This window comes from Zingiber officinale, chromosome 4A (assembly GCF_018446385.1).
Source record: "Zingiber officinale cultivar Zhangliang chromosome 4A, Zo_v1.1, whole genome shotgun sequence".
Lineage (NCBI taxonomy): Eukaryota > Viridiplantae > Streptophyta > Magnoliopsida > Zingiberales > Zingiberaceae > Zingiber > Zingiber officinale.
The window spans coordinates 108,118,262-108,143,299 of record NC_055992.1 but is presented as its reverse complement, the minus strand read 5'-3'; the positions used below and the strand labels follow the sequence as shown (position 1 = coordinate 108,143,299).

At 34.2% G+C, this 25,038-nt stretch overlaps 2 protein-coding genes, 1 long non-coding RNA gene and 1 other non-coding gene across 5 annotated transcripts; 2 read left to right on the top strand and 2 right to left on the bottom strand.

Moving 5' to 3' along the window:
- Positions 1-740: 740 nt before the first annotated feature.
- Positions 741-8,429, bottom strand: LOC121970506 (outer envelope protein 61-like). Its single transcript, XM_042521269.1, has 11 exons — positions 8,077-8,429; positions 6,601-6,831; positions 4,809-4,865; positions 4,570-4,698; positions 3,194-3,271; positions 3,026-3,096; positions 2,884-2,936; positions 2,570-2,765; positions 1,647-2,178; positions 1,410-1,553; positions 741-1,145 (listed from the first exon to the last, which is right to left on the bottom strand). Exons 1-11 carry the CDS (start codon positions 8,170-8,172, stop codon positions 999-1,001), a joined length of 1,734 nt encoding a protein of 577 aa, XP_042377203.1. The 5' UTR covers positions 8,173-8,429; the 3' UTR covers positions 741-998.
- A 6,252-nt stretch (positions 8,430-14,681) lies between these two features.
- TRNAG-GCC lies at positions 14,682-14,752 on the top strand. The gene has a single exon. It is a non-coding gene; the product is annotated as a tRNA-Gly (tRNA).
- Positions 14,753-15,795: 1,043 nt separating this feature from the next.
- Positions 15,796-17,962, bottom strand: LOC121970505 (40S ribosomal protein S18). The gene is made up of 4 exons (XM_042521268.1): positions 17,865-17,962; positions 17,613-17,773; positions 16,432-16,620; positions 15,796-16,108 (listed from the first exon to the last, which is right to left on the bottom strand). Exons 1-4 carry the CDS (start codon positions 17,865-17,867, stop codon positions 16,003-16,005), a joined length of 459 nt encoding a protein of 152 aa, XP_042377202.1. The 5' UTR covers positions 17,868-17,962; the 3' UTR covers positions 15,796-16,002.
- A 632-nt stretch (positions 17,963-18,594) lies between these two features.
- On the top strand, positions 18,595-19,816 carry LOC121973534. Of its 2 annotated transcripts, none has more exons than XR_006109650.1 (3): positions 18,595-18,656; positions 19,494-19,600; positions 19,688-19,816. It is a non-coding gene; the product is annotated as an uncharacterized LOC121973534 (long non-coding RNA). The 2 variants fall into 2 exon arrangements; XR_006109649.1 differs by lacking the exon at positions 18,595-18,656 and adding an exon at positions 19,105-19,206.
- Positions 19,817-25,038: the final 5,222 nt, after the last annotated feature.

Below are 25,038 nucleotides of genomic sequence, written 5' to 3'. Positions count from 1 at the left end.
AAAATTACAAGGAGTTCAGATATACTATTCATTGTTTATTTTTACTTATTCAAATATATTAAAATGTTATTAAAAATTGACTAATGTTATTTATATGTATAAAATATATATATATATATATAATGAAGAAAAATGATAAAAAAAATCAAATTGTCAGAAGGATAAAATAAGAAATACATTAAAAAAAAATATGTTCTTTGATAAATATTAAAATAACATAGGTTTTTTTTTTTTTTTTTTTTTTTTTTTTTTTTTTTTGATAAATTTAGAGTCCTTTGATAAATTGCCGATAAAACAACTGGAGCATCGAAAGAATATTTACGGAACAAACCACCCGTTTTTAAGGTCGGAGGGGCGTCATACCCGTCTTCCTACCTTCGCTCCAGTTCCAACTTTGTGGAGCCTCTTAGGCAGCATTGGAGCAAGGCTGGTGGGTGCCACAGCGGGTGAAGACTGGAGACCTCCCAGAATCTATCTTTAGTTTTGTACTTCGATGCAGTTTTTAACTCTAGTGACTAGTCTTCACGGCGGCCTTCTCACGTGTCTAAGGTATAAGAAGTCGCTTGGTTGGCGGAGGGGGAGCGAATCGAGCGATCCGATTAGTAGATCTGGACTGCGGCCCAATAGAACTATCAATTGGGCCGCTTATTTTAAAAGGATAAGTAAATTAATATGTCAAATTTCAAAGTAAATATTTGTTTACATTTCTCTTCAATATTGTAATGATTTCCTCAATAAGCTTGTGGAAGGATGCCTCTCATATGCAGAGATCAACAGTGCTCATACAATACAATGAAGATACAGAGATCAGAAGTACAAGGGAAGAAAAAAAAATGTTTCACTGCTTTTGGAATTCTTAATCAGTAAAACTCAGAGAAGAGAGATAGAGAACTAAAACTGGTTTTTACGGCTCAAAAGTTGGTAGATAAATTCCTCATTAAGCTCGTGAGAGGAAAGCTCACATAGGCTGCCCATGAAATAGACAGAAATGAATTGGATTATCCACCAATGAAGCCAAGCTGATGAAGAATGAAAGCTAGAATCAACATAACAATGGCTAGAATCATGCCCGGCCTGCCCAGGAGCCAATTCTTCGTCCTCTTTGCAGTTTCGATCCCTCTTTGTGCCTTTTCCATCCATTTCATCTGTGAAAAAAAAAATAATTAATAAATGAATAACATAAAAGAAATATTTCAGCTATGGCATGGCTTGTTGAGCATTCGGGTTATCCATCACCTTTCAAAGATTAAGAGCATTTTACCAAAAGGCATCTTCTAGTTCTCAAAGATAAATTTGTGATTTTCATAGCATAAGTTAATTTGTAACACCACTACGCATCTTTTGGAAAGAAAATCACAGCCAGAGTATTAGGGTAAAAATTACGGGCATTTCACTAAATAATAACTTACCATTTTATCCAAATCCGCAGCTGATAACTGTGACATGGCTTGTTGAGCTTTTGCAGCATCCTCTTTTGAAAGATTAATTCCAAATTGCTGGCTCATATTCGCCATAGTTTCTGGATCCATGTTCTTCATCATTGTTGCAAACATCTGTCCATATGCATACATATTGCACAATATTTGAACAGTTAGGAAAATGCTTCAAAACAAAGCTTAAGAATTAACACTAATAAATATCTACACCTGCCGCATTGCTGGATCTCTCATTGAATTCTGCATATTTTCCTGCAGAGAAGCCACTGAAGTAGGAATATCAGAGGAGGATTGGCCCATTTTTGACCTCAGAAGAGCATCATCAGAATTTCGTTCTCCTACATCGGAGTGTATGCTTGATGAACTTCCTGTATTAGATTGCGCCATATTCTCCCTTCCACGGGCAGAAGCATCTGCCATTTGGGAAGGAGCACTACTCGCATTGAAAGAAGAGGCAATTTTCATCATTCGCTGGAGCTCTTCGGGGGACATTTTGCTGACTGTTTCTGATGCCATTTTGACCATTCCAGGTGTCATTTCTGGCAACTCGGATCCCAACTTCAAATCTCCTGGTCCTTTACCTTTGAAAGATGAAGCGACTTCAAACATTTTCTGAAGCTCTTCTGGTTTCATCTTGTTAATGGTATCAGTAGCAGATTTGATCATTTCAGGTGATATTCCTTGCAAGCCCATGGCTTTCAGAGTACTAGGATCAGAGGTGGAAAGATAATTCTGGAACAATCTGCCAAGTACAACAGCACATAAGAAGCAAACCACTACATAGTCATCAGCAATAATTAAACATTGTCAAGTAAAAAATGATTGTAATGGAGATGTTGAACAGTGAAGAATTAAACAAACTACAAAAAGTAAGGTTAGTTCAGAAGAGATGGAAAAATATCATATGAATGGATGGGGTTACTAGGTAAGAAAAGCTTCTATTTGCGATTGGAAAGGTGCAACTCAAATAGATTGAAAATAGATTAATATGGCGGTTGGATCCACCTAGTTTATCTCAGATAGTTGAGAAACACAATTTGTTGTTCTAAAAACAGATGAAACATAATAATCTAAACCCTTATGTGCATTGTGAGTCTAAGGACATGTAGCGGAATGCTAAGGGCATAGTTTACCGGATGTTTTCAGGATCATCACTAAAGCTTTTTAGGAAGCCATCAGCAGAATCATCACGAGAAGCCTGACCATTACTTTCAGAGAACTCAACAACTTCAACTGGTGGGGTAACTGAATACTCCGCGGGTGTGTTTCTATGACTGTCTGATAGTGTTCCCTGGTTCTCCTCTTCAACTATTTCCTCAATCACAACACCTGGGAAAAAAAATTTAAGTCAACTGCATGTTAGAAACAAACTGGCACAAAAAACAAAGGTTAAGATAAAAAAACATTTTTAGAAAACATGCATGTTTGAAAAACGGTGGAAAAATACCTCTTCTCATATTTGTATTTCCGCCTTCCTGTATTAGTTTATCATTAGCATCCCTGCATTAAAAACCCAAACTGTCAATCAAATAATCTGCTATTAACACATAAAATGTGAAATCCAGGTTCACAAGAGGAAGATTTAATACCTTAGTACATCTGCAATAGTTTCATCATTAGGTGAAAGTTCATATGCCTTTCTCAAGTCAGATACAGCAGCCTGATAACATTTAAATTTTAGTAACAAGTATAATTAGCTGAACTCAGTCTCGCAAACTGAGTCAAAGTTAGGCAGAAATGAGAAATTCATAACCCACCTTCAGGTTTCCCAGTTCTTTGTATGATTGACCTCTACGATAAAAAGCTTTCACATTTCTTGAGTCATGTGTCAAAACCTGTATTTGCAGCAATAGCTCAATCATAACTGGAGAATCTCCATTAGAAAATCAAACTAGAAGTTGCATAGGAATAGTTAAAGTGAAAAAAGAAAGATCATTAGTACTGAAAGGTACAAATACATAGATGCATAGGAATAGTGAAAGTGACGGGACCAAATAAAAAGATGAGATCAATCAGGGAATAAATGGATCACCCATTGGTTAGAGCCTTATTTCACAAAATAATATCGACCAAATCAATTGCATAGAATCGAACTTGCCGATTTCAATATTCACCATACAAATGAAATTTATCCACTAGAAATACCATAGAGTGGCTCATACAATATTCTTTCCTTTTTTTTCCTACCAAGAAACAAACTTGACCCAAACATCAGACTTTCTTAGGATAGTCATTACCAGTCATTTATACTAGCACCTGAAAATGCACATTCTATATTTTGATCAAGGTAGTAGAATATATTAGTTATTACACCATAATCCTGTATTCAATGAAGCAACTCTGCCACCCGAGTACCAACTAGGCTATGCCCGTGGGGGCATAATCCCGTATTCAAGCTCAATGACAAGGTGGAAGGTTTTGTTAGACCATGACAGCAGACATATACACTACTAAAACCGAAATAATGTCAATTAGGAAACAAGTTGTCATCATTGTTTGTCTATATTATTGTTTACCATCAGTACCAGATTCTCTTGGTGAATGGAACACCTGACTTACTGTCTATCAGTGTTGTCATCATGGGGTTGGACTACCAAATTCAACCAACCTAGGAATCAAAACCATCTAATTCAATTAGTGAACAACTTTCTTGAATTGGATTTTGGCCCTGTTCAACAAAAAATAGGTGTGTGGGTGTGTGTTGTGTGGGTGGGTGGGGAGAGGGGACGGTTCACCTGCAGTTCTGGTCGTCTCTATTCTCACTCCGAATGTGGAAGCAACAAGGCACTGTTGGCATTGCAATCAACATATAGTCGATTCATTTCAAAGTTATCCATATCAAACAGAAACAGTCTATATTTATCATAAAACTTTGTGATATTAGTTAACAGTCATTACATTTAGTAAAAGAACTCAAGCCAAAGTTCAGATAAAAGGAACAACAACTTGCCATGAAAATTTAGCTAAGTCTTGAGAGACACTTATGAAAAATTTGCAAAACAATTCAAGAAGCAGTGAGAATATATCAGACGGATGCACATCATGTTTAACAATATAGTAGGACAATGTTATTTAAGCAAGTAAAACATGGTGCTAATGAGCACATGTTTAAATCACTATAATTATGAAGTACCTCTGAGCCTTCTTTTATGCAGTCCTCAAATTTGTTAGTTTTCAGATAACATGACATCAGATTGAGGGAGCACTGTAGGTCTAAGGTTCTAGCCATGCTGGAGGAAATGCTTTTTAAGGTGTTTTTTGCCTGGTAATACAAAGGTATCATGCTACTATCTCTTAATATAAGATCATAACAAACAAGTCAGAAAATCAGCCACGATGTTAGTTAAATATTCAAAAGAAAAAAAAACATACATGCAAGTACTTCTCGGCTGCATCATTGTATTGACCTTGACTGTGAAGCTCATTACCCTGCACAAAAAGAAATCACTTACATTAATAGAGTAAGAAAATATTTGATTTAATAACAGAAATCTGTATTGGATCATTGATATCCAAATATCATAAAAGCAAAAAAAAACTAAGACTAGTGGTACAAGAAGGGGAGCTTTGGCGCAACGGTAAAGTTGCTGCCATATGACCTAGAGGTCATGGACGTCATGAGTTCGAGCCTCGGAAATAGCCTCTTGCAAAACAAGGTAAGGTTGCATAATAGACCCTTCCCCTAAACCTCGCATGAGCAAGAGCTTCGTGCGCCGAGTTGCCCTTTACTAGTGGTACAAGATAGAAACCATGAAAGAAAGGAACTAATTAAAGATGAACAGAAAAACCATGAAATAAAACCAACTTAAATAAAATGTGCAAGCATAATTTTGTTTCCCACATCGGCTTGTAACATATGTTAAGCACTTGGCAGTATCTTGACTGCCAACAAAATGTGCACATCTATATTAGAATTTAAGACATGTCTTATTTTTCTTTATAATATATTAATGTTAATAAAGGTTACATAATACAGACACAACATGAACCATGTTGAGCTTTGTAGTTCATCAAAACAAAAATCTGCAATAATTAAAAATACTTCCAAAAATCAGCCACACATCTAAATTTGAATTTAGAATTTAAGAATCAAGACAACATGTCTTTTTTTTCCTGTACACTATATGAATGCTAGTGGAGGCTACAGTCTACAGACTCAACATGTACCACGTTGTGAGCTCTGTAGTTCAACAGAAGTCAAAAACGAGGAGCAAAACAGTTAAGCTTACTATATGGTTTTAGCAGAATTTTTTTTGTGCTAATATTGCCATAGTTTTCATTTTGAATGCCTATGTTATTTAATATATATATATATATATATATATAATTGTCACAGCAATAAGTAGCCAAACAGTATATGTTATTTTGAATCAATGAAAGAATACAACCTAACCAGGAATCCCTCTGCAAAGTGTGTGTGACTAGTCTGAAGACTTACAATTGGAATCGACAGAAATGTCCACCCAAATCTTGTATCCAAGTTTCTTCCGGATACAGTTTAGGCAATAAATACTAACTTAATCTAGACGATACGAGGGTTGTCATAAAAAAAAAAGGGCAGCCCGGTGCACAAAGCTCCCGCTATGCGGGGTCTCGGGAAAGGATCCATTGTACGCAGCCTGACCTTGCTTTTTGCAAGAGGCTGTTTCCAGGATTCAAACCCGTGACCTTTTGGTCACAAAGCAACAACTTTACCGTTGTGCCAAGGCTCCCCTTCATACGAGGGTTGTCATATTACTCAGAAATGGCCAATATGCACCACTTTGACCACAACTAATGAATGTAAATTTTAGGAGACTTATAGGTTTTGCTTTTGGTATTTGCTTGGGTACTTTACTGAGATATTTGTATGCTGTGTTTCATCTCATGGTCAGACTCTGATTTTCCTAAAAGTTATATAATATATATTTGAAGTGTAGACCTGTTCATTCAAACTGTTTTTTTTTCAAATAAAATAAAAAACAGTATTCACTTGAAGTCCACAATCTACAAGTATCTAAGACGTGAATCAAGCATCAAATATATATATATATATATATATATATATATATATATATATATATATATATATATATATATATATATATATATATATATATTCGATAAAGTAAACACTATGATAGTTGTTTGTTAGTGACAAAGAAGATGAAGGGAAAAAAAAAACCTGTTGCTTCAGCATCTTTGCTGCACTTAATTCGTATGACACTTGAGCATCTGCAAAGGACTTCATAGATGCAATCTCTTCTGGTGTTGCACTAGCTAATCTTTCACTGACCTTGACCATATCTTCTGTTCTTCTATTTCTCATCTGTTCTGCAGCTTGTCTGACATCTTCTGGTTTCATATTCTTCATGGTTTCAGTTGCCATTTTTAGAAGCTCAGGATTGGACATCATCTGCAAAAAAAAAAAAAATCAGATTTGTGACAAATTAAGCATGAATGTGGAGTAATAGATGAATTTGCATGTAAACTTTCCATGAGAACAACAATTATCAGCATAAGACAATTAACAAGATGCTAGATGAAGTAATAGAAGCTTCATTTCCAGATATTTTCTTATTGCACTGCTAAGACCACGATTGGCATACATACTAGTACCAAACAGTGGAGATGTGGAGTTTAGTGAGATAAGATTTGACTTACACAATAAAGTTAGGTACTACTTAATTGACTTCTCATTTTAGATAATGTTACCACTTGTTATTACTTATCCATGGGGCACGTAAGCATCAATTATGCAATTCTTAGTTAGGAGGTAAATCAGCATGACAGCTGATATGCACCAATTCTTAGTTTGCTATGACCTACCTAAGTAAATATGAGGTGTGTGGGATAGAATCAGCCTTGTGGTATAGGCCAAGTGAAGATATTCAAAGTGCAGTGTAAAGGGGCACGTTTATGCCTTTTATTTTGGTCTTTTCTTGTGTTTTCTTAATATATTTCTTCCTTGCTCTGCATGATTATCATTTGAGAAGTACATTTTTCTGGTTGAACAAACTGTATGGTTGCTCTAAGGAGGTAGACAATTGTTCTCTATTTCTCAATGCTAGTAATCTGATAAGGAAAATAAACTTTTGAAGTTATACAAACAATCAAATGTACGCCCCCAAAATTACACTGATGGTTGAGAAAAGAATGGTTTACATAGGCATTAACCATCAAAGCTGAAGTAATAAAACAACCTCACCCAAAAAGTGTGTGCAATTATTCTCAAAAACAAAAGATTCCGGGTTTATGATTAAACTACAGAAACAATCCAACCAAAAAAATATCCCTTCAGCAATCAGATAAATAAGAGAAATAACACGGTAAAATAAACCTAGTAGGATGCTGCTTGCTAGTATACAGACAATTGTAGAAAACATCTTTACAATCGCAGTGGTTAGGGATAGATAATTCTCGAAGTTCGCTGCAGGTTATAATTTTAGGAACTATGGAGGTGACTCGTACGAATTACCCTTATCAACCGAAGAAATTGCAGAGCCTTTTCTAACTAAACTCGACGATAAGACCTGTTATCGGCAAAATTCAACTCAAATTTACTCGATCGGTGAAGTTTTCACGATTTCTGACTCAATTCAACTCGCCCCCAAAATAATTAAATCAATCTAAGGTTCAAACTTGAGGGGAAAGGGCCAACCTGTCGCTGGATCTTAGCCAACTCCTCGGGAGGAAGACGGCTCATCTGCTCCTGCGCAAGCCGCATGAGCTCGGGATCCATCATGCCGTTGTACATTTCCTCCCCTAGCACCTCGAATCGCCTCGATTTCTAGGCGAGGAACCAGCCGATGGACAGAAGGAGAGAATAGGAAGGAAATCGAAGAAAAAAACTCGTCTCTCAGAATCGCACGCCTCGATTGAATAGATTCTGCGGATGGAAAAGGATCGATCTGGCTGCCCGTATAAAAGAAAGAGCACCTAATTCGATTCGACGAACGATTCAGGCCGCCGCCTTTGACGACAAAATTGACCCGATTCGTTCTTCTAATCTGCATTTCTATGGAGAATTTATTTATTTATTCATTTATATAAACGAAGAGTTAATTTGATTTAATTGTTGCTCGATGAACCATCGTATTCTTCCATATTTATGCTACTCAACCTATTTTATAAATAGGGATGTTTGATAGAAAAAAAACATAGTATCACTCTTTTTCTACTCTTGAATTAACATAGGATAATTCTATGTTATGTTGATATATTGACACATCTCCAATTTAGAAATAAGACTTATCAATATTCTTGAAGAATAATATTAATTAAAAATATAATATTTATCAATATTCCTGAATAATATTGAAATATATATTCAATTTGATCATATTATAACATACTTATTTAGTATTTATTTCCTTTTAATTTTTATTACTATCTATTTTTGGGTGGGCATAAATTGATTGTTTTGTAACTATGATAATATACTAAGTTTTGATCATATTATGAACACACTTGTTTAATATTTATTTTCTTTTAATTTCTATTGTTATAATATTTTTGTATGGACATAATTATTTCATTACCTCAAATAATAACACATTTTGTTCTATAAATGATATTATTCTAATTATTTTTTTAAGTTGCCTTTATATATTGGTTGCTGTGATAAATATTACAAAACTTGAATTTGAAATGCTTGACCTAACTGGAAAAAGTTATTTGTCATGAATTTTGGATGTTGAGATTCACCTTGTCGCTAAGAGCTTAGGTGATATAATAAAAGAAGGAAGTGCAAAAGCACTTATTTTCTTTCGTCACCTTGATGATGGATTGAAAGATGAGTATCTCATCGTAAAAGAACCACAAGAACTTTGGAATAATTTGAAAGAGATTTGACCATTAGAGAACTATAGTTCTTCCAATGTGCAAGAAAAAGGCGGGTCCCGCCGCCTAGCGACCCCCTAAGCCTGGCCCCACATGAATCCTAGGAGGAAGTAAATCAGCGGTGAATGCTGGCCCAGTTAAAGCGTGGTGTCTCCGGAATTTAACACAGCCGGCCCAGATTATTCATCCAGTGCGCGTCTGTGGACCTTCGACCCCACAACCCATTGTGCAAGAATGCCACGCCTTAACCGGTTGATCCAGCCCGCGGGGGCAACTATAGTTCTTCCAAGAGATTGTTATGAATGGATGCATCTTCACCTATAAGATTTTAAATTTGTAAGCGATTATAACTCAACACTATTCAAGATTAGCTCCAAACTTACATTTTGTGGAGAGAAAATTACTGATCAAGATTTATTAGAAAAAACCTTCTCTACTTTTCATGCATTGAATGTATGCTTACAGTAATAATATTGTGAGCATGGATTTAAAAAATATTCTAATCTTATCTATTGTTTACTAGTTGATGAATAGAATAATAAGCTACTTATGAAAAATTATCAATTGTGCCCAATTGGATCTACATCATTTCCTAAAGCAAATGGAACATCATTCCCTCAAGTGAATGCTAGCTCAAAATCATAAAATTGGGATAAGTTGTAAGTGTGGCCAAAGGAAAAAATTATTAGCAACAAAATGATAAAAGACTTAAAACAAGCAACCCGTCGTGGAAATCTAACAATGAAAAAGTAAAAGGGAAAAACTCAAAAGAATATAAAGATAAGTGTTTTAAATACATGATAAAAGGGCATTGGTCTCGTACCTGTCGTACAGCAAGACATCTTATGGATCTATTCCAAAATTCGATCAAAGAACAAGGAAAAATAAAGACAAATTTTGCTGATAATTATGATCCAATTGACATAACTCATTTGGATGTCTCTGAGTTTTTTGCCCAACTAGATGATAATATTGATCATTTTATTGGTGGTGGCATGCTAGACAATATGGAATAGTTGTATTTTCATTTAAGTGTTTTTTTTCCTTTCTAAGTTGCTTTTGATCTAAGTAGTAGGTGAAGTCTCTAAAAAGTATGGAATGATTGTTTTTAAGTCGAGTTTCAATGTATTTTCTATTTCAAAATTTTATTTTATTTTAAGTTGTTAATGAGAGTTACTACTTTGGATCTTCACTTAATAAAATATTTTATTTATAAATCTTGCAAGAAATTATATTGAAATTATAACTCTTTACTTATACATTTTTTTTAAGATTAATAATGGAATATCAAGACGAATATCTAGTAGATAATGGTACAACTCACACCATCCTTCAAAGCAAAAGATATTTTTTTTAATTAACATTAGCTAAAAATAATGTTATAACAATATCGGGTGCTTCAAAAATTATTCAAGGTCATGGAAAAGTAAATATCATTTTACAAAATGATACAATCCTATATATTAAAAATATACTCTATGTTAGCAAATCCAGTAGAAATTTGCTTAGCTTTAAAGACATTCGCCAAAATAGATATTATATTGAAACATTAAATGAAAATAATATTGAATACCTTTATATTATATCTGACCAGAAGTAGATAAAAGAAAGATTGTGTGCTCCCTTCTGGAATGTATTATACAACAATGAAAGCAATTGAGTCAAACATAATAGCAAACTAAAAGTTTGTTGACAAGCATGGTTTCATATTATGGCAAGGCCGACTAGGTCATCATGGGACAACAATGATGTAAAAAATAATAAATAATTTACGTAGACATTCTTTAAAGAACCAGAAAATTCTTTACATAACAATTTTTCATGTGTGGCTTGTTCACAAGGCAAACTAATTATAAGACCTCCCCCCACAAAGGTTGATGTTGAAACTCCAACCTTCTTGAAGACGATGTTAGTTTGCTTTCATCTTGAAATATAGTCTTCGCTAAACTACTTGGGCAAATTATTAAACTACAAGCTCAATTCCATGATCACTCAATTAAGTCAATTCGTCTTGATAATGTTGTTGAATTTAAGTCATATACATTTGATGACTATTGTATGTCAATTAAAAGTTTAGTTGAGCATTCAGTTGCCCATGTTCATGCACAGAATGAACTAGTAGAATCATTTATTAAACAATTTGCAATTAATTGCTAGACCATCACTCATGAAAATAAAACTTCCATCTTTTATTTGGGGGCATGTCATAATACATGTTGCATCATTAATTCGTGTAAGGCCAACTAATTATCACCAATACTCATCGTTACAACTTGCCTATGGTCAAGAACCTAATGTTTCTCACCTTCAAGGATTTAGTTGTATAGTGCAGGTCCCTATCCCACCTACACAAAGAATCAAAATGGGTACACAAGGTAGATTTTGGATTTACGTGGGATATGATTCACCATCTATTATTAGATATTTGAAGTCTTTGACAGGTGAGTTGTGTACTGCAAGATTTGCATATTATCACTTTGATGAAACGAATTTTCTAATGTTTGGAGGAGGAAAGTTGTATTATGAAGAACAACGAAAATTTTATTTGAATGAAAAGACATTATCTTATTTTGATCTCCACAACAATCAATGTGAGCAAGAAATGAAAAGAATCATTCACTTACAAAAGAATTGCAAATCAATTGTCTAATGCTTTTATTAATACAAAAAACATGACAAAGTTATACAAACAAGTAGAGAATACTCCAGAAAAAATCAATGTCCCTATAGGACCATCAATTACTCTACCTGCAAATGTATCTATAATATGTCAAAAGCATGGTCAGTCAATTAGATCAAAAGTGACTATACCTAAAAAATAAAAATACAAGAAAAGGAAGAATTAAAAACTCCAAAAGAAGCAATTCCATATGATACAGTAAGAGAAATCATTAAACTAGATGTGGATATTGTTGTTCATGAACATTCACAGTTACATGAAAATAATAAGATTTCAATAAATTATTTGATGTCTCATAAAATATGGGATTGAAACAATACAACTATTGATGATATTTTTCACTCTTAATGGGGCTCTTGACATCATACAAGGTGATGAAGATCTCGAACCACAATCTGTCAAAGATTGTAAAGAAATAAATGACTAGCCAAAATGGAAAATGACTATATAGATTAAACTAGGATCTCTAGAGAAATATAAAGTCTTTGGGTATGTAGTTCAAACATCTAAATATGTAATTCTAATAGGACATAAATCGGTGTTTAATTTGTACGACAAATGAATGACAAAGATGAAATTATGATATACAAAGCCAAATTTGTAGCTCAAGGTTTCTCACAGAGACCTGGAATCAATTATGATGAAACATATTCACCTATGATGGATACCACTATTTTCTGATTTTTTATTAGTTTGACTGTATCAGAAAAATTGGACATGCAACTTATGGATGTGGTCACTGTATATCTATATGGTTCACTCAATAGTGATATAACCATGAAAATCCCTAAAGGATTCAAACCACAAGAAGCAAATGATGTAACCCCCAAGACCATGTTTTCAATAAAGTTACAAAAATCGTTATATGGATTAAAGCAATCAGGGGCGCATGTGGTACAATCATCTAAGTGAATACTTATTACAAGAAAGTTATACAAATAATGTTATTTGTTTATGTATTTTTACAAAAGAAGATAGAAGAAGGTTTTGCAATTATGACAGTATATGTCAATGATCTAAAATCTTATAGGGACTCCGGACGAGCTCAACAAGACTGCCAATTATTTAAAAAGTGAATTTGAGATGAAAGATTAGGAAAGACAAAATTGTATCTTGGATTGCAAATTGAACATTTATCAGAAGGAGTATTTGTTCATCAATATGCATACACAAAAAGGTTACTAAAATACTTCTATATGGATAAAGCATATCCATTGCCTTCATGGTTGTTCGATCACTTGATACTAAAAATATTCTTTTCACCCACTCAAAGATGGAGAAAACATCCTTAGTCTAGAAGTATCATATCTTAGTGCAATTAGTGCATTATCAAACTTCGCCGATTGCACTCTCCTAGATATTGCATTTTATGTTAACCTTCTAGAAAGATATAGTTCTTCTCCAACCTAAAGACAATAAAATAGTATAAAACACATATGTTGTTACCTTCGTGGTACAATAGACATAGGATTATTTTATTCGAAAAGAATAAATTTGTCTTTAATAGGATATGTAGATGCAAGTTATCTTTGAGATCCACATAAAGCTAGATCCTAAACAGGTTATGTGTTTACACGAGAAGACATTGTTATATCATGGAAGTCAACAAAATAAACTTTAACAGCGATATCGTCAAATCACTCTGAAATTATTACAATGCATGAAGTAAGTCGAGAATGTATATGGTTGAGATCCATGACGCATATTCAAGAATCATGTGAACTAACAACAACTATAGATAGTCTGACAACTATATTTAAAGATAATACTGCTTGCATTGCACACTAAAGGTAGCCAGGTAGGTTATATTAAAGGGGATAAAACAAAGCATATTTTACCAAAATTCTTCTATACACATAAATTTCATAAGAAAGGTTATATTGATGTCTAGTAAATTGGTTCCAAAGATAATATAGATAATTTATTAAAAAAAAACATTGTCAATATGGGCATTCAAGAAATTAGTGCACAAGATATGAATGTATCAATTAAAATATCTTAAGTGATTGAAATCAAGGAAAGTATCTACTATTGTATTTTTTTTTTCCTTCGTTCAGATTTTTTCCTACTGAGTTTTATTGGCAAGGTTTTAATGAGACAAGGTTGGATTCTCTATCAATCATATAAAGAGGATATAAGGGAGAGTGTTATAATAGATAATTGATTTGATTTGATTTAATTATTGATTGATGAATTATTGTATTTTTTATGTTTACATCACTTCATCTATCTTGTAAATATAGGGGTATTTGGTAGAAATAAAATACAAGATAATTCTTTTTTCAAATCTCTTTCCTCCTATTATTATTATTATTATTATTATTAAATATATGCATTTTATATATTTTATTTCTATTCTACAAATGCAACACAAATGACATACATCTTATGTGCTCCATAGAGAATATCTCTTCAATATCTCTAGTATGATAGATAGATATTATCTAAAATTGTTTAAGACTACTAAATGCTATTTCTTATACTCAATTAAGCTCGACGAACATATATTTTTAGATACCAAACCTGATAACTGAGTTTCTCATGTCTTTCACATTGCAAATTATTATAAATTGATTTAAATTTAGAGCAGAAGAAAATATTTTTCTATTTCTGTAGCAGTGAGAACCATGCATTCAGAATTACGATCTTTATTAATATATTCCTTTGAACTTGTTAATTTAATTAAATTTTTGGAAACTCTTATATATAACTATTTATATTTATGTTATAAAAAGTTTCAAAAAGCACCAGTGGTCTAGTGGTAGAATAGTACCCTGCCACGGTACAGACCCGGGTTCGATTCCCGGCTGGTGCAGTGTTTTTGGTCGAATTCGATTCCTCTATCTCATTTTCTTACGTTTGGATTGGCATAGAGCGTGTTCATGTCATCACTAATTCTATCAGTGAATTCATGCTTATAACTAAATCCTTTATTCCAGCTGAAAAAAAAAAAAAAGCTTTAGAAGGGCTGATTTTGTCAGCTTAGATTTTTGCTCTTGTTTAGAGTTTTAGGTGACCTTTAGTTCTTAATCATAATATTATATTGGATGAGAATATATATGAATATAAATATTATTTTTAAAAATAATATTTAATTAATTAAATATTTTATCAGAATAAATTAAAATTTTCTATTTTATTTTTTAAAAAATAAAATAAAAAATTAGATGTGAGAAAAAAATATAATGAAAAATGTATGATGATAGAAAAATTATAATGGGAAAAAAAATGAAAAGAGAAATAGGATGACGAAAGAGAACATAGTAGCAAAATGTGATCACGCTCGTCCCAACGACCACGTCAATATACTGACGCATAAGGAAGACATTTACCTTACTATGTCAAAATTCGAACTCCAGATCTCATGGTGACAACATCTCATACGTTAACCATTAAACCGTCACGAGAAGATATGATGATAGAAAGCATAGTTGTCACTATACTCTCTCCTATCATGTCCTCTCGAGACGATCTAATGATTAGCGCATGAAATACTGACTATGAAAAAAAAAAATGTCGAGAGAAAATAAAATAAGAAAAAAATGATGAAAAAAAATAATACGACAGAAAAGAAAGCATGATGACAAAAAAAAAAAATTACGCTCACCCCAAGCCCAGCGTCCTCACCAACCCAGAGCTAACAGAAAAAAAATAATCATATTTATTCTGATAATTAGTCGAGCCAGAAGCTAGATGATTGCTTGCAAACCTTGTACATGATGAACATCATCCAACGAAAACAAAAAGAAAGATCGACTGAAATTATTAAACAATTATAAAATATACAATTAAAATAAAAACAATTAAGAGAGAAACAAACTGAAAAAACTGCAATATTTTTCACGATGATACGCAGGATATCAAAATAAAAACAATCATAATTAATAAGAGGAACAAATTACACTTAGCTCGATTGTTTTAAAATAGTTCTAACAATCTATTCAGCCAAACACAACCATGCCGGTAGATTCTTAAACATAAATATAGCACGTTGAGCTGCAAAGCAGCAGACATCATGAAAGCGAAATTGAAATGTAGAAGTGTGACGAGAGCACCAGTCGAAGCTCATCTTTTCTTGGAGACACCGACAGTTTTACCCCTTCGGCCGGTAGTCTTAGTGTGCTGACCGCGAACTCGAAGGCCCCAGTAGTGACGAAGACCTCGATGGTTCCTGCACAGGCAAATCTAACACAGTCAACCCCAACATAGTTGCTGATATAGCACTTGAGATTTACATGAAGCATTCATTTCAAGGATATCCATCGGAACACGAAGTATCAATAATCCCGATGATTGAGAATTCATTTGTTCATTTTGGCATAGATTAATAATAATTGCAACAATTTAGAAGATATATCACACACAAGATAGAGCAATTATTGTGATTTGAAACAAATAGACCACATATTCAGTGTCTATCATATCCATACTAAACATAGTGAACAAAACAAATGAACAGTTTTTGCAAAATATAAAATTTCTGTAAAAGCTGACCTTATCTTCTTCAGCCGCTCCAAATCATCCCTAAGTTTCATGTCCAGGGCATTGGAAACAACCTGGGAGTATCGGCCATCCTTGTAGTCTTTCTTCCTGTTCAGAAACCAATCTGGGATCTTAAACTGGCGTGGATTGGCCACCACAGTCATAAGGTTCTCAAGCTCAGCAGCTGAGAGTTCTCCAGCTCTACAAATAGAATCACACAGCGTATTAGATAAAACAAAACTAAAAAAAGCACTAAATCTGCTAGTGTCAATGAATCAGATTGAACTACTAAATTAAAATATATTTTATTAAAAAGTTTTTTTTTCATAAAACAGGTTTAGAACTTTAAATTTACTCTAATTTGTTTCCATTCCCTTCAGACACACAGTGGTAAGGATTTACAATTGATTTCCTTTCTTGTGAAGAAACACATAGGAAAATCTTTACTTATCATTTTCCCAGAAGTTCTAGTTTACCTTCTGGAAGACGAAAGGAGATGAAAGCATAGTTCACCTGAGTTTATTGGTCCAAGTAAAAACCAAAAGAAGAGAACCAGGGTGAAGCCCCAAAAATGATGGGTAATATTCTCTTCTTTGCTCCCCTCACCTGCAGACCTCGTGCAACCTAAGTCCTCATTCAACTGCCGCCCACTCCAATTGCAACAACTTTGGCAAACTGTTGCCTCGTCATGTTCACCTGCGGCCTAGTGGATACAAAGGTTATTTGTGTGTTTTTGCACACTCACCTTCTCTATTCCCTCACTGTCCATCATGCCCACTGGATTCAAGTGGGCAAAATTTCAGTCCAAAAAAAAAACTATAGTAGCGTTTGCCCACGTTTCACTCCATTTTCCAAGTGAATGGAAAAGATATCTTGAAAGCTGAGCTCCTCTCTGGTCAATTAAATCGGGTCAAACATTTTCCCCTTACTTAATTCTTTCACTCAGTATATGTTGGAAACCCACCATACATATCATGGGGAATGAGATCAAAACTTATCTATTCAAGATGACAAACTACTGTATCAGAAGTGTATAAAAGTAAGCAATCAAACGAAGAAATTCATGACCGCAATCGTTTACACAGCATCGATGCAGCTGTATTAAAATTCAGAAAATATATTAAACAGCCAGAATCCATCACCGATCATCACAGTCAAGGAAAAAAACACACGAAAAAGAACCAAAATAAGACCTTTTGTTCATGTCAACGTCGGCCTTTTTGCAAACAATGTTAGCAAACCGGCGGCCGATACCCTTGATGGAGGTGAGTGCGAACATGATCTTCTGCTTCCCATCGACGTTGGTGTTGAGCACACGAAGAATGTGCTGGAAATCCTCGTTCGCGACCAGCGACTACACAACAGAGGAGAACACATCAACAAACAGACATGTAGATATCGAGATCGAAATCACAAAGGTTCAAAAAACGGAGATGAGAACCAACCATGGCGACGTCGGCGACTAGGTTCTCTCTCCTCGCCCTTCTGCCGCTCTCGCACAAGTGCGTCGGGAGGAAGAATCGCAGCCGAAGTGAAGGACGGAACGGGCGAATAAGGAGGCGGTTATTTATACGGAGCGCAAACCTAAACCCTAAATGAAGATCGGACGGTTGGAAATTGATGGGTGTATTGGGCTTTTTCTTCGGGCCGGCACAATTATTGTTTAGACCTGGTTCATTCTTTGAATTTTTAAATTTACCCTTTTTATAGATTGATATTTGTATTTGAGCATCATAATAATGCCCTTCACTACTAATATTAAAGAATTATCATAACAATTGTTGTTTTTGTTATCGTACAATGAGGCAGGACATTTTTTAGGGGGCGGATCTTCTGGTCCCGATTTCCCTGGTCCGCCCCTGGTCCGCACTGGTGATATAAAATCATCCGCACGTGTAAAACATTTGCCACGCTCCAACTCGGAAAAGCCTAACGCCTTACCCTAGCCTCGCGATTTCCTTCTCCTCGCGATTTCTTCTCCAGCGCCGCCTCCTCCCAACGTCGCCTCCTCCGCAGCCAAACCCTACATCGCCTGCAGCCTCCCTCCGAAGTCGTGTCCCTCCCGCGACCTCCCTCCAGCGCTGAAGCCCTAGCCCCATCGCCTCCCTCCAGCGCCGGAGCCCTAGCCCCGTCGCCAGTTGCCATGATTTGTGCTACAAAATATGCTTTGTAAAATCTGCCTGATATTTACAAAGGGAGATCTCAAGGAAGTCAGTGAAGAGGTTGCCAAGTACAAGGTATCAACGAAACCTTTTAGCTGGTGTGATGCACTATCGTTTGCACTCCAAACCTTATTTCTAGTTTGGTGGGGAAAGTTCTTTTATTCATGTGTGCGCTAATAATTTCTTTAATATCTAAATTTCTCATTTACGTGCTATCATCCTTATACTCAACTGATGATGCGGTGGGTTGAAATAAATTGTTTAATCTATTATATTGTTTGATGCTTTTTAGTTGGTCTTGTTATCTCGCTAACTTCAATATACAATGAACTTGCCACAGCGTTTCAAATTAATGCCATGGTAGTTTATCTTGTGAGAGCATTGGTTGATTCTCTCCATCCTTACTGATTTTGTTTTTTTTTCATAAAATGAATACTTTGGCAATTGCCTCAGGCCAGAATAAAATGTATTAGTATTTATAGATGCTTCTAATTCTGTATATCTATCTATACAGCTAGGAGCTCCTGCTCGTGTTGGACTTGTAGCACCAATTGATGTTATTGTTGGCCTGATATTTACAAAGGGAGATCTCAAGGAAGTCAGTGAAGAGGTTGCCAAGTACAAGGTATCAACGAATTATTGAACACTTTTTTTTCCAACATAATATGGTTGATTTCATATTCAAAATGTTTTTTTATTGCTAGGGGATTCATTGATTTTACATTTGCAGATTTATTAATCTGATGCCGCTTTTGTCTAAACATTTATTGTTTGATGCGAATTTAATCTTCTTTTTTTTCCACTATGAGTTGTCCTTGTGGTCACTTTGTTACTTTGTTTTAGACCAAAATTTACACCATCAAACTATGAGTTATCACTTTGTTTTAGACCAAAATTCATTGTTTTTTTCAGCCGGCTCAAAGTAATTATTATGGAGGGTGAATCTACGAGCTGTCGTCATTTGAATTTTAACGAAAATGAAGCTAGTCGGGAAGGGGACTTTGATGTTATTGATGAAGGTAATAAGATTCATATTGGGAATGTATGGAGTTTCAATATATCGAATTTTACTAAATTCATTTTTCTTTGTTTGTTTGATTTTATAGGCTTAAACATTGAAACAGATTTGGATATACCACAAATGGGGTTGGAATTCGATACAGAAGAAGATGCATATCAATTTTATTTGTCATATGCTAAAAAAGTGGGATTTGGCATAAGGAGAGGTAAAATCCACAATGATAAATTCGGTAAATTACTTGATAAAGTTTTTTATTGTTGTGCCCAAGGCAAAAGAGGAAAAGACAAATGAGATATATTTATGTCAAAGCAAGTCGTGATGAAACTAGATTTGGTTGTGAGGCTAAAATGAAGATTAGTAATCGAAGAAGAAGCAAGTTTACTGTGGTGCAATTTGTTAAAGAGCATAATCATTATCTCTCAAGTCCAAACAAAACTCACCTATATAGAAGTCACAGAAATATATCTTTTTCTACAGCGAAACAGATTGAGATTGCAAGTGATGTGGGAATCCCCCCAAAAGCATCTCATGATCTTATGGTGAGACAAGTAGGTGGGAGGGATAATTTAGGATTTATTCCTGAGGATTACAAAAACTACTTGCGATCCAAAAGAACAATAAATATAAGAGTTGGGGATACAGGATGTGTATTGGAGTATTTGCAGCAAATGCAGTTTGATGATCCTAATTTTTTGTATGCTATTCAAGTTGATGAAGATGATTTGATTACTAATATTTTTTGGTCTGATGCTAAGATGAGAGCTGATTATGCTACTTTTGGAGATGTTGTTTGCTTTGATACAACCTACAGAAAAAATAATGAAGGTTGGCCAATTGCTTTGTTTGTGGGTGTAAATCATCATAAACAATCGATACTTTTTGGTGATGCTTTATTATATGATGAAACTAGTTTGACTTTTGAGTGGTTGTTTAATGCATTAACTAAAGCTATGGGTAAGAAAAAACCAATCACTATTCTTACAGATCAAGATGCAGCAATGGCAAAGGCATTAGCTTCTAGATGGCCTGAAACACATCATCGTTTGTGCATTTGGCACATTTATCAAAACGTCGTCATACATTTGAGTGGAGTTTTTTCTCAGTTTAGAGATTTTTCTAAAGATTTTGCCTCTTGTGTATATGATTTTGATGAAGAGGAAGAATTTATTTCAGCATGGAGCATGATGTTGGCCAAGTATGCACTTGAAGACAATGATTGGTTGAGACGCATGTACAACATAAAGGAAAAATGGGCTTTAGTATATGGACGACAAATGTTTTGTGCAGATATGACTACAACCCAAAGAAGTGAGAGTATGAATAGTATTGTCAAAAAATATGTCACTTACAAACACAAGTTTTTAGACTTCTTCAATCACTTCCAAAGACTCCTTGATGATCATTGATATGAGGAATTGAAAGCTGATTTCAGATCAAGTACAACTGTTCCATCTTTAATGTTTCCAATTGAGATTTTAAAGCATGCTAGTGAAATTTATACTCCTGAGGTATACAAGTGTTTTCAACAAGAGTGGTGTTTATCTCATGATTCTAGTCTTGAAATTTGTGAGGATGTTGATACATTTACAAAATATAAAGTTACTCCTCACAAAAAGAGAAACCATCATATAGTTACACTTGATAAGAAATCTGAAAAAATTGAGTGTAGTTGCAGAAAATATGAATTTGCTGGAATTTTGTGTTCTCATATTCTGAAAATATTTACGTGGAATAATATCATGAAGATCCCAAGTCAGTATGTACTGAAAAGGTGGACAAGAAAAGCAAAATTTGGATATTTTGGAGTTAATGATTCAATGACCAACAATGCTAGTTTGGATCCAAAAGTACTTCAAAACATGCGATACAAAGATTTGTGTGGGTTGAATGTTCAGTTGGTTACCAAGGTAGCAGAAAGAGATGACACTTACAAGGTTGTTAAAGATGTTATGTTGAGCTTGTGTAAGATGGTGGATGATAAATTGCAAGTTAATGAATCCAATATCCAGCAATCAAAAGTGAGCCAAGAATCTTGGGAATTTGATTATGGTGAAGGGAACTCTACTGGAGTGAAAGAAATTAAAACCAAGAAGAAAACAGTCTCAGGTAAAAGGTTGAAAGGTGGGTTAGATAAGAATTCAAGGAAAAGAAAAGCATCGAGTAAAACAAATCAAGCTTCAACGATTGTAATGGTTTCTACTCCATAACTTCCAATTTTTTATTTATTTGGTATTATTTGTTGTTAAATTTGAACAACTTAAATCAATCTTTTTTTTTTGTATACACAGGGTGTAGATCAAACTATTTCCAGCATGGCCAGCGTACAATATGACCGGATCAATCAGCAAGTTAGTATTTGTTTGACTTTCTTAATCTAAGAGATTTTATGTTAAATTATATATTTTTTTTGTTTTAGCCTATAAATTCCGTGCCAACAATTGGTAGCTCCGGTGATAGTGTTAGTCTGACCGAGACTCAATTTGCACCGTTATTAGCATCACAACTTTCTCAGGTATTTATTTTTAATACAAGTTCATAATCTTTTATTAGATGACCTAATTTAATACTGGATGGGTTTAATCAGTGTGCTCTGGATGAGTTTAATGCATTACTTGATGGACTTTATAAGTCCACAAATTCTTTTATAAGTTTAATGCTTTACTGGATGGGCTTTATAAGTCCACAAATTCTTTTATAAGTTTAATGCTTTACTGGATGAGTTTATATTGCTTTACAGGATGAGTTTATAATGCTTTCTTTGATGAGTTTAATGCTTTACTGGATGAGTTTATAATGCTTTACTATTATAATCCTTTTGACTTGTTTTTGACTTGATAATGTTTTACTATTATGTCATAGGTGCATCAACCTTCTTATCTTGGTTATTTTCCGACAAATTACATGGAATAATGCTACAAAAGGTATGGTGACTTTTTTCCTTCGGTTTGGTGATTAAAGTGTGTATGTAATGCTATAATTTCAAGTATTGTGCATTTTGTAGTTTTTGTAAGCTGGAGATTTTTGATGGGCTGGATTTTGTGAAAACTTATGGATAAAGAATCAAAATCGTGGTGGAGCTAGTTTGAGTTTACTTCTTTAGTTTGATGTGGAATGTTGATGTGGAATGCTAATATGGAATCGTGGTGGAGCTGGATTTTTTATGAAGAATCAAACTTTGTAATTTTTTTGTCACCCAAAGTTGATGTATTTGTCCACTTCTGAGAATTTTGATTAAATGAGCTGTGTGCTGTTGATGTTTTAAGTTGCTGGGTTGGACAAACAACCTGCAGAATTTTACTTGTCGAACCCTTATTTTCAGTTTGTGAACGCAGAGCATATATTTAGTATCAATGCTTCCTGTTGATGAGTTCTACTGTATGGATGGATAGCATAAAGAAAATGAGTTGTAGTTTTATGACGATCTACTCAATTGCTGTTTTTGACTTCCATGAGCCATAACCACATTATATTCAAACATTTCTTCAAGCAACATAATCAAGCATCCTTTCTTTGAGTTGTCAGTACAAAACTCTTGGTGGAGTTTGACAAAAATTTAGTAGTATTGTATGATCACTGTGATCATTCCTGAAACTTCATTTTTGTCGATTTGAACAAAAAAGTAACAGGCAGTACCTAAATGAGCTGAATGAACATGAACCAGGTAAACGCCAATCAAAGCCAATCTCAAAGCATTCATCAGATCCAGAAACCAAACTGAAACTGTTTACAGCTGATTCATTCGTCAGTGCATCAGAGGACAATTCAGTTTGCCTTGGTTATATTTATCTCGGTAGATTTTAGATTCAACAAGGACCAAATCTTCGCCTCCATGTATCATCCTCAACTGGCATTTTCTTTAACAGATTCAAAGTTGTATCCCCCTATTACAAATTAGCAAGAGGGCAAGGCAAACGACAGCCACATGCAGAGCTTCCAAATGCAGAATTTTGTTGAACCATCAGAGCTCTTCTAGCAATACAATTGATGCAGATCAACAAGCCTCTCCATTGTATACTTCTTTACAGTCAAGTAAGGGATGATTACAAAACAAGAGTTCAATTCAGAAAATCAACATTAAAAATCAGTAAATAAGCATTAAAAGAAATAGAACCATGACCATGCCATAAAGCCAATGCCATTAATATAATGTCACAAGTGTCACATAAGTGTCACACCATTTAGAATTACATCACAATATCAAATTACATCAAATAATAAATTATATCAACCACATACTCATCATCACAATCAAAATACATACAACTACAATGATAGCAACTCTAAATTTCCTATTCAATGAACATATCTCATCACTCAACTGCATAATTACATGATTGTTGTTCCCATCATCCAGAACATCATTGTATTCACTTGCACCTCTGTAACTAGTACCTTTCTTCAATTCATTGATTTCTAACTTTAATTTTTTGTTAATCATCTTCAACTCATTAATAATTGTCTTACTTCTCTCTGATAATTCTGGGTCATGCCATAAGAAGAAGCCACATCCCTTTTGCTAAATTTCAAATAAACTTAATCAAAACTCAATAATTTAAAAACTCACAATACCGTGTTGATATAACAAAAACTTACTCTATATTTTGGACATGAAAAAAAACGCCTTCCTGGATTAGATTCCGTCCATGATGTTTGGAGAGTAGCTCGTAACCCACAATGACATAATATGTGTGGAGTGTCACATTGCTCATCGTTCATACGTCTTTGAGTGAAAGATGATGCTGATGAAGAGCCAATTGCCATGATTTTATTTCCTTATACCTGAACAACACTAACATACAAAAAAAAAGACATAAATTATATAATCAAAATAAGATATTTAATTTGATTATCAAAACTGCCGAATCAGATAATGAAATTAAGACATTTAAAAAATTTACAGAATTAGAAGCATCTATAAATACTAATACATTTTATTCTGGCCTGAGGCAATTGCCAAAGTATATCTAACATAGCAGGATTAAGCTCGGGACCAAAAAAGATTAGACTATTTCCACCTAAATCAATACAACATAGCACAGCCAAAAGTATTCATTTTATGAAAAAAAAACAAAATCAGTAAGGATGGAGAGAATCAACCAATGCTCTCACAAGATAAACTACCATGGCATTAATTTGAAACGCTGTGGCAAGTTTATTGTATATTGAAGTTAGCGAGATAACAAGACCAACTAAAGAGCATCAAACAATATAATAGATTAAACAATTTATTTCAACCCACCGCATCATCAGTTGAGTATAAGGATGATAGCATGTAAATGAGAAATTTAGGTATTAAAGAAATTATTAGCGCACACATGAATAAAAGAACTTTCCCCACCAAACTAGAAATAAGGTTTGGAGTGCAAACGATAGTGCATCACACCAGCTAAAAGGTTTCGTTGATACCTTGTACTTGGCAACCTCTTCACTGACTTC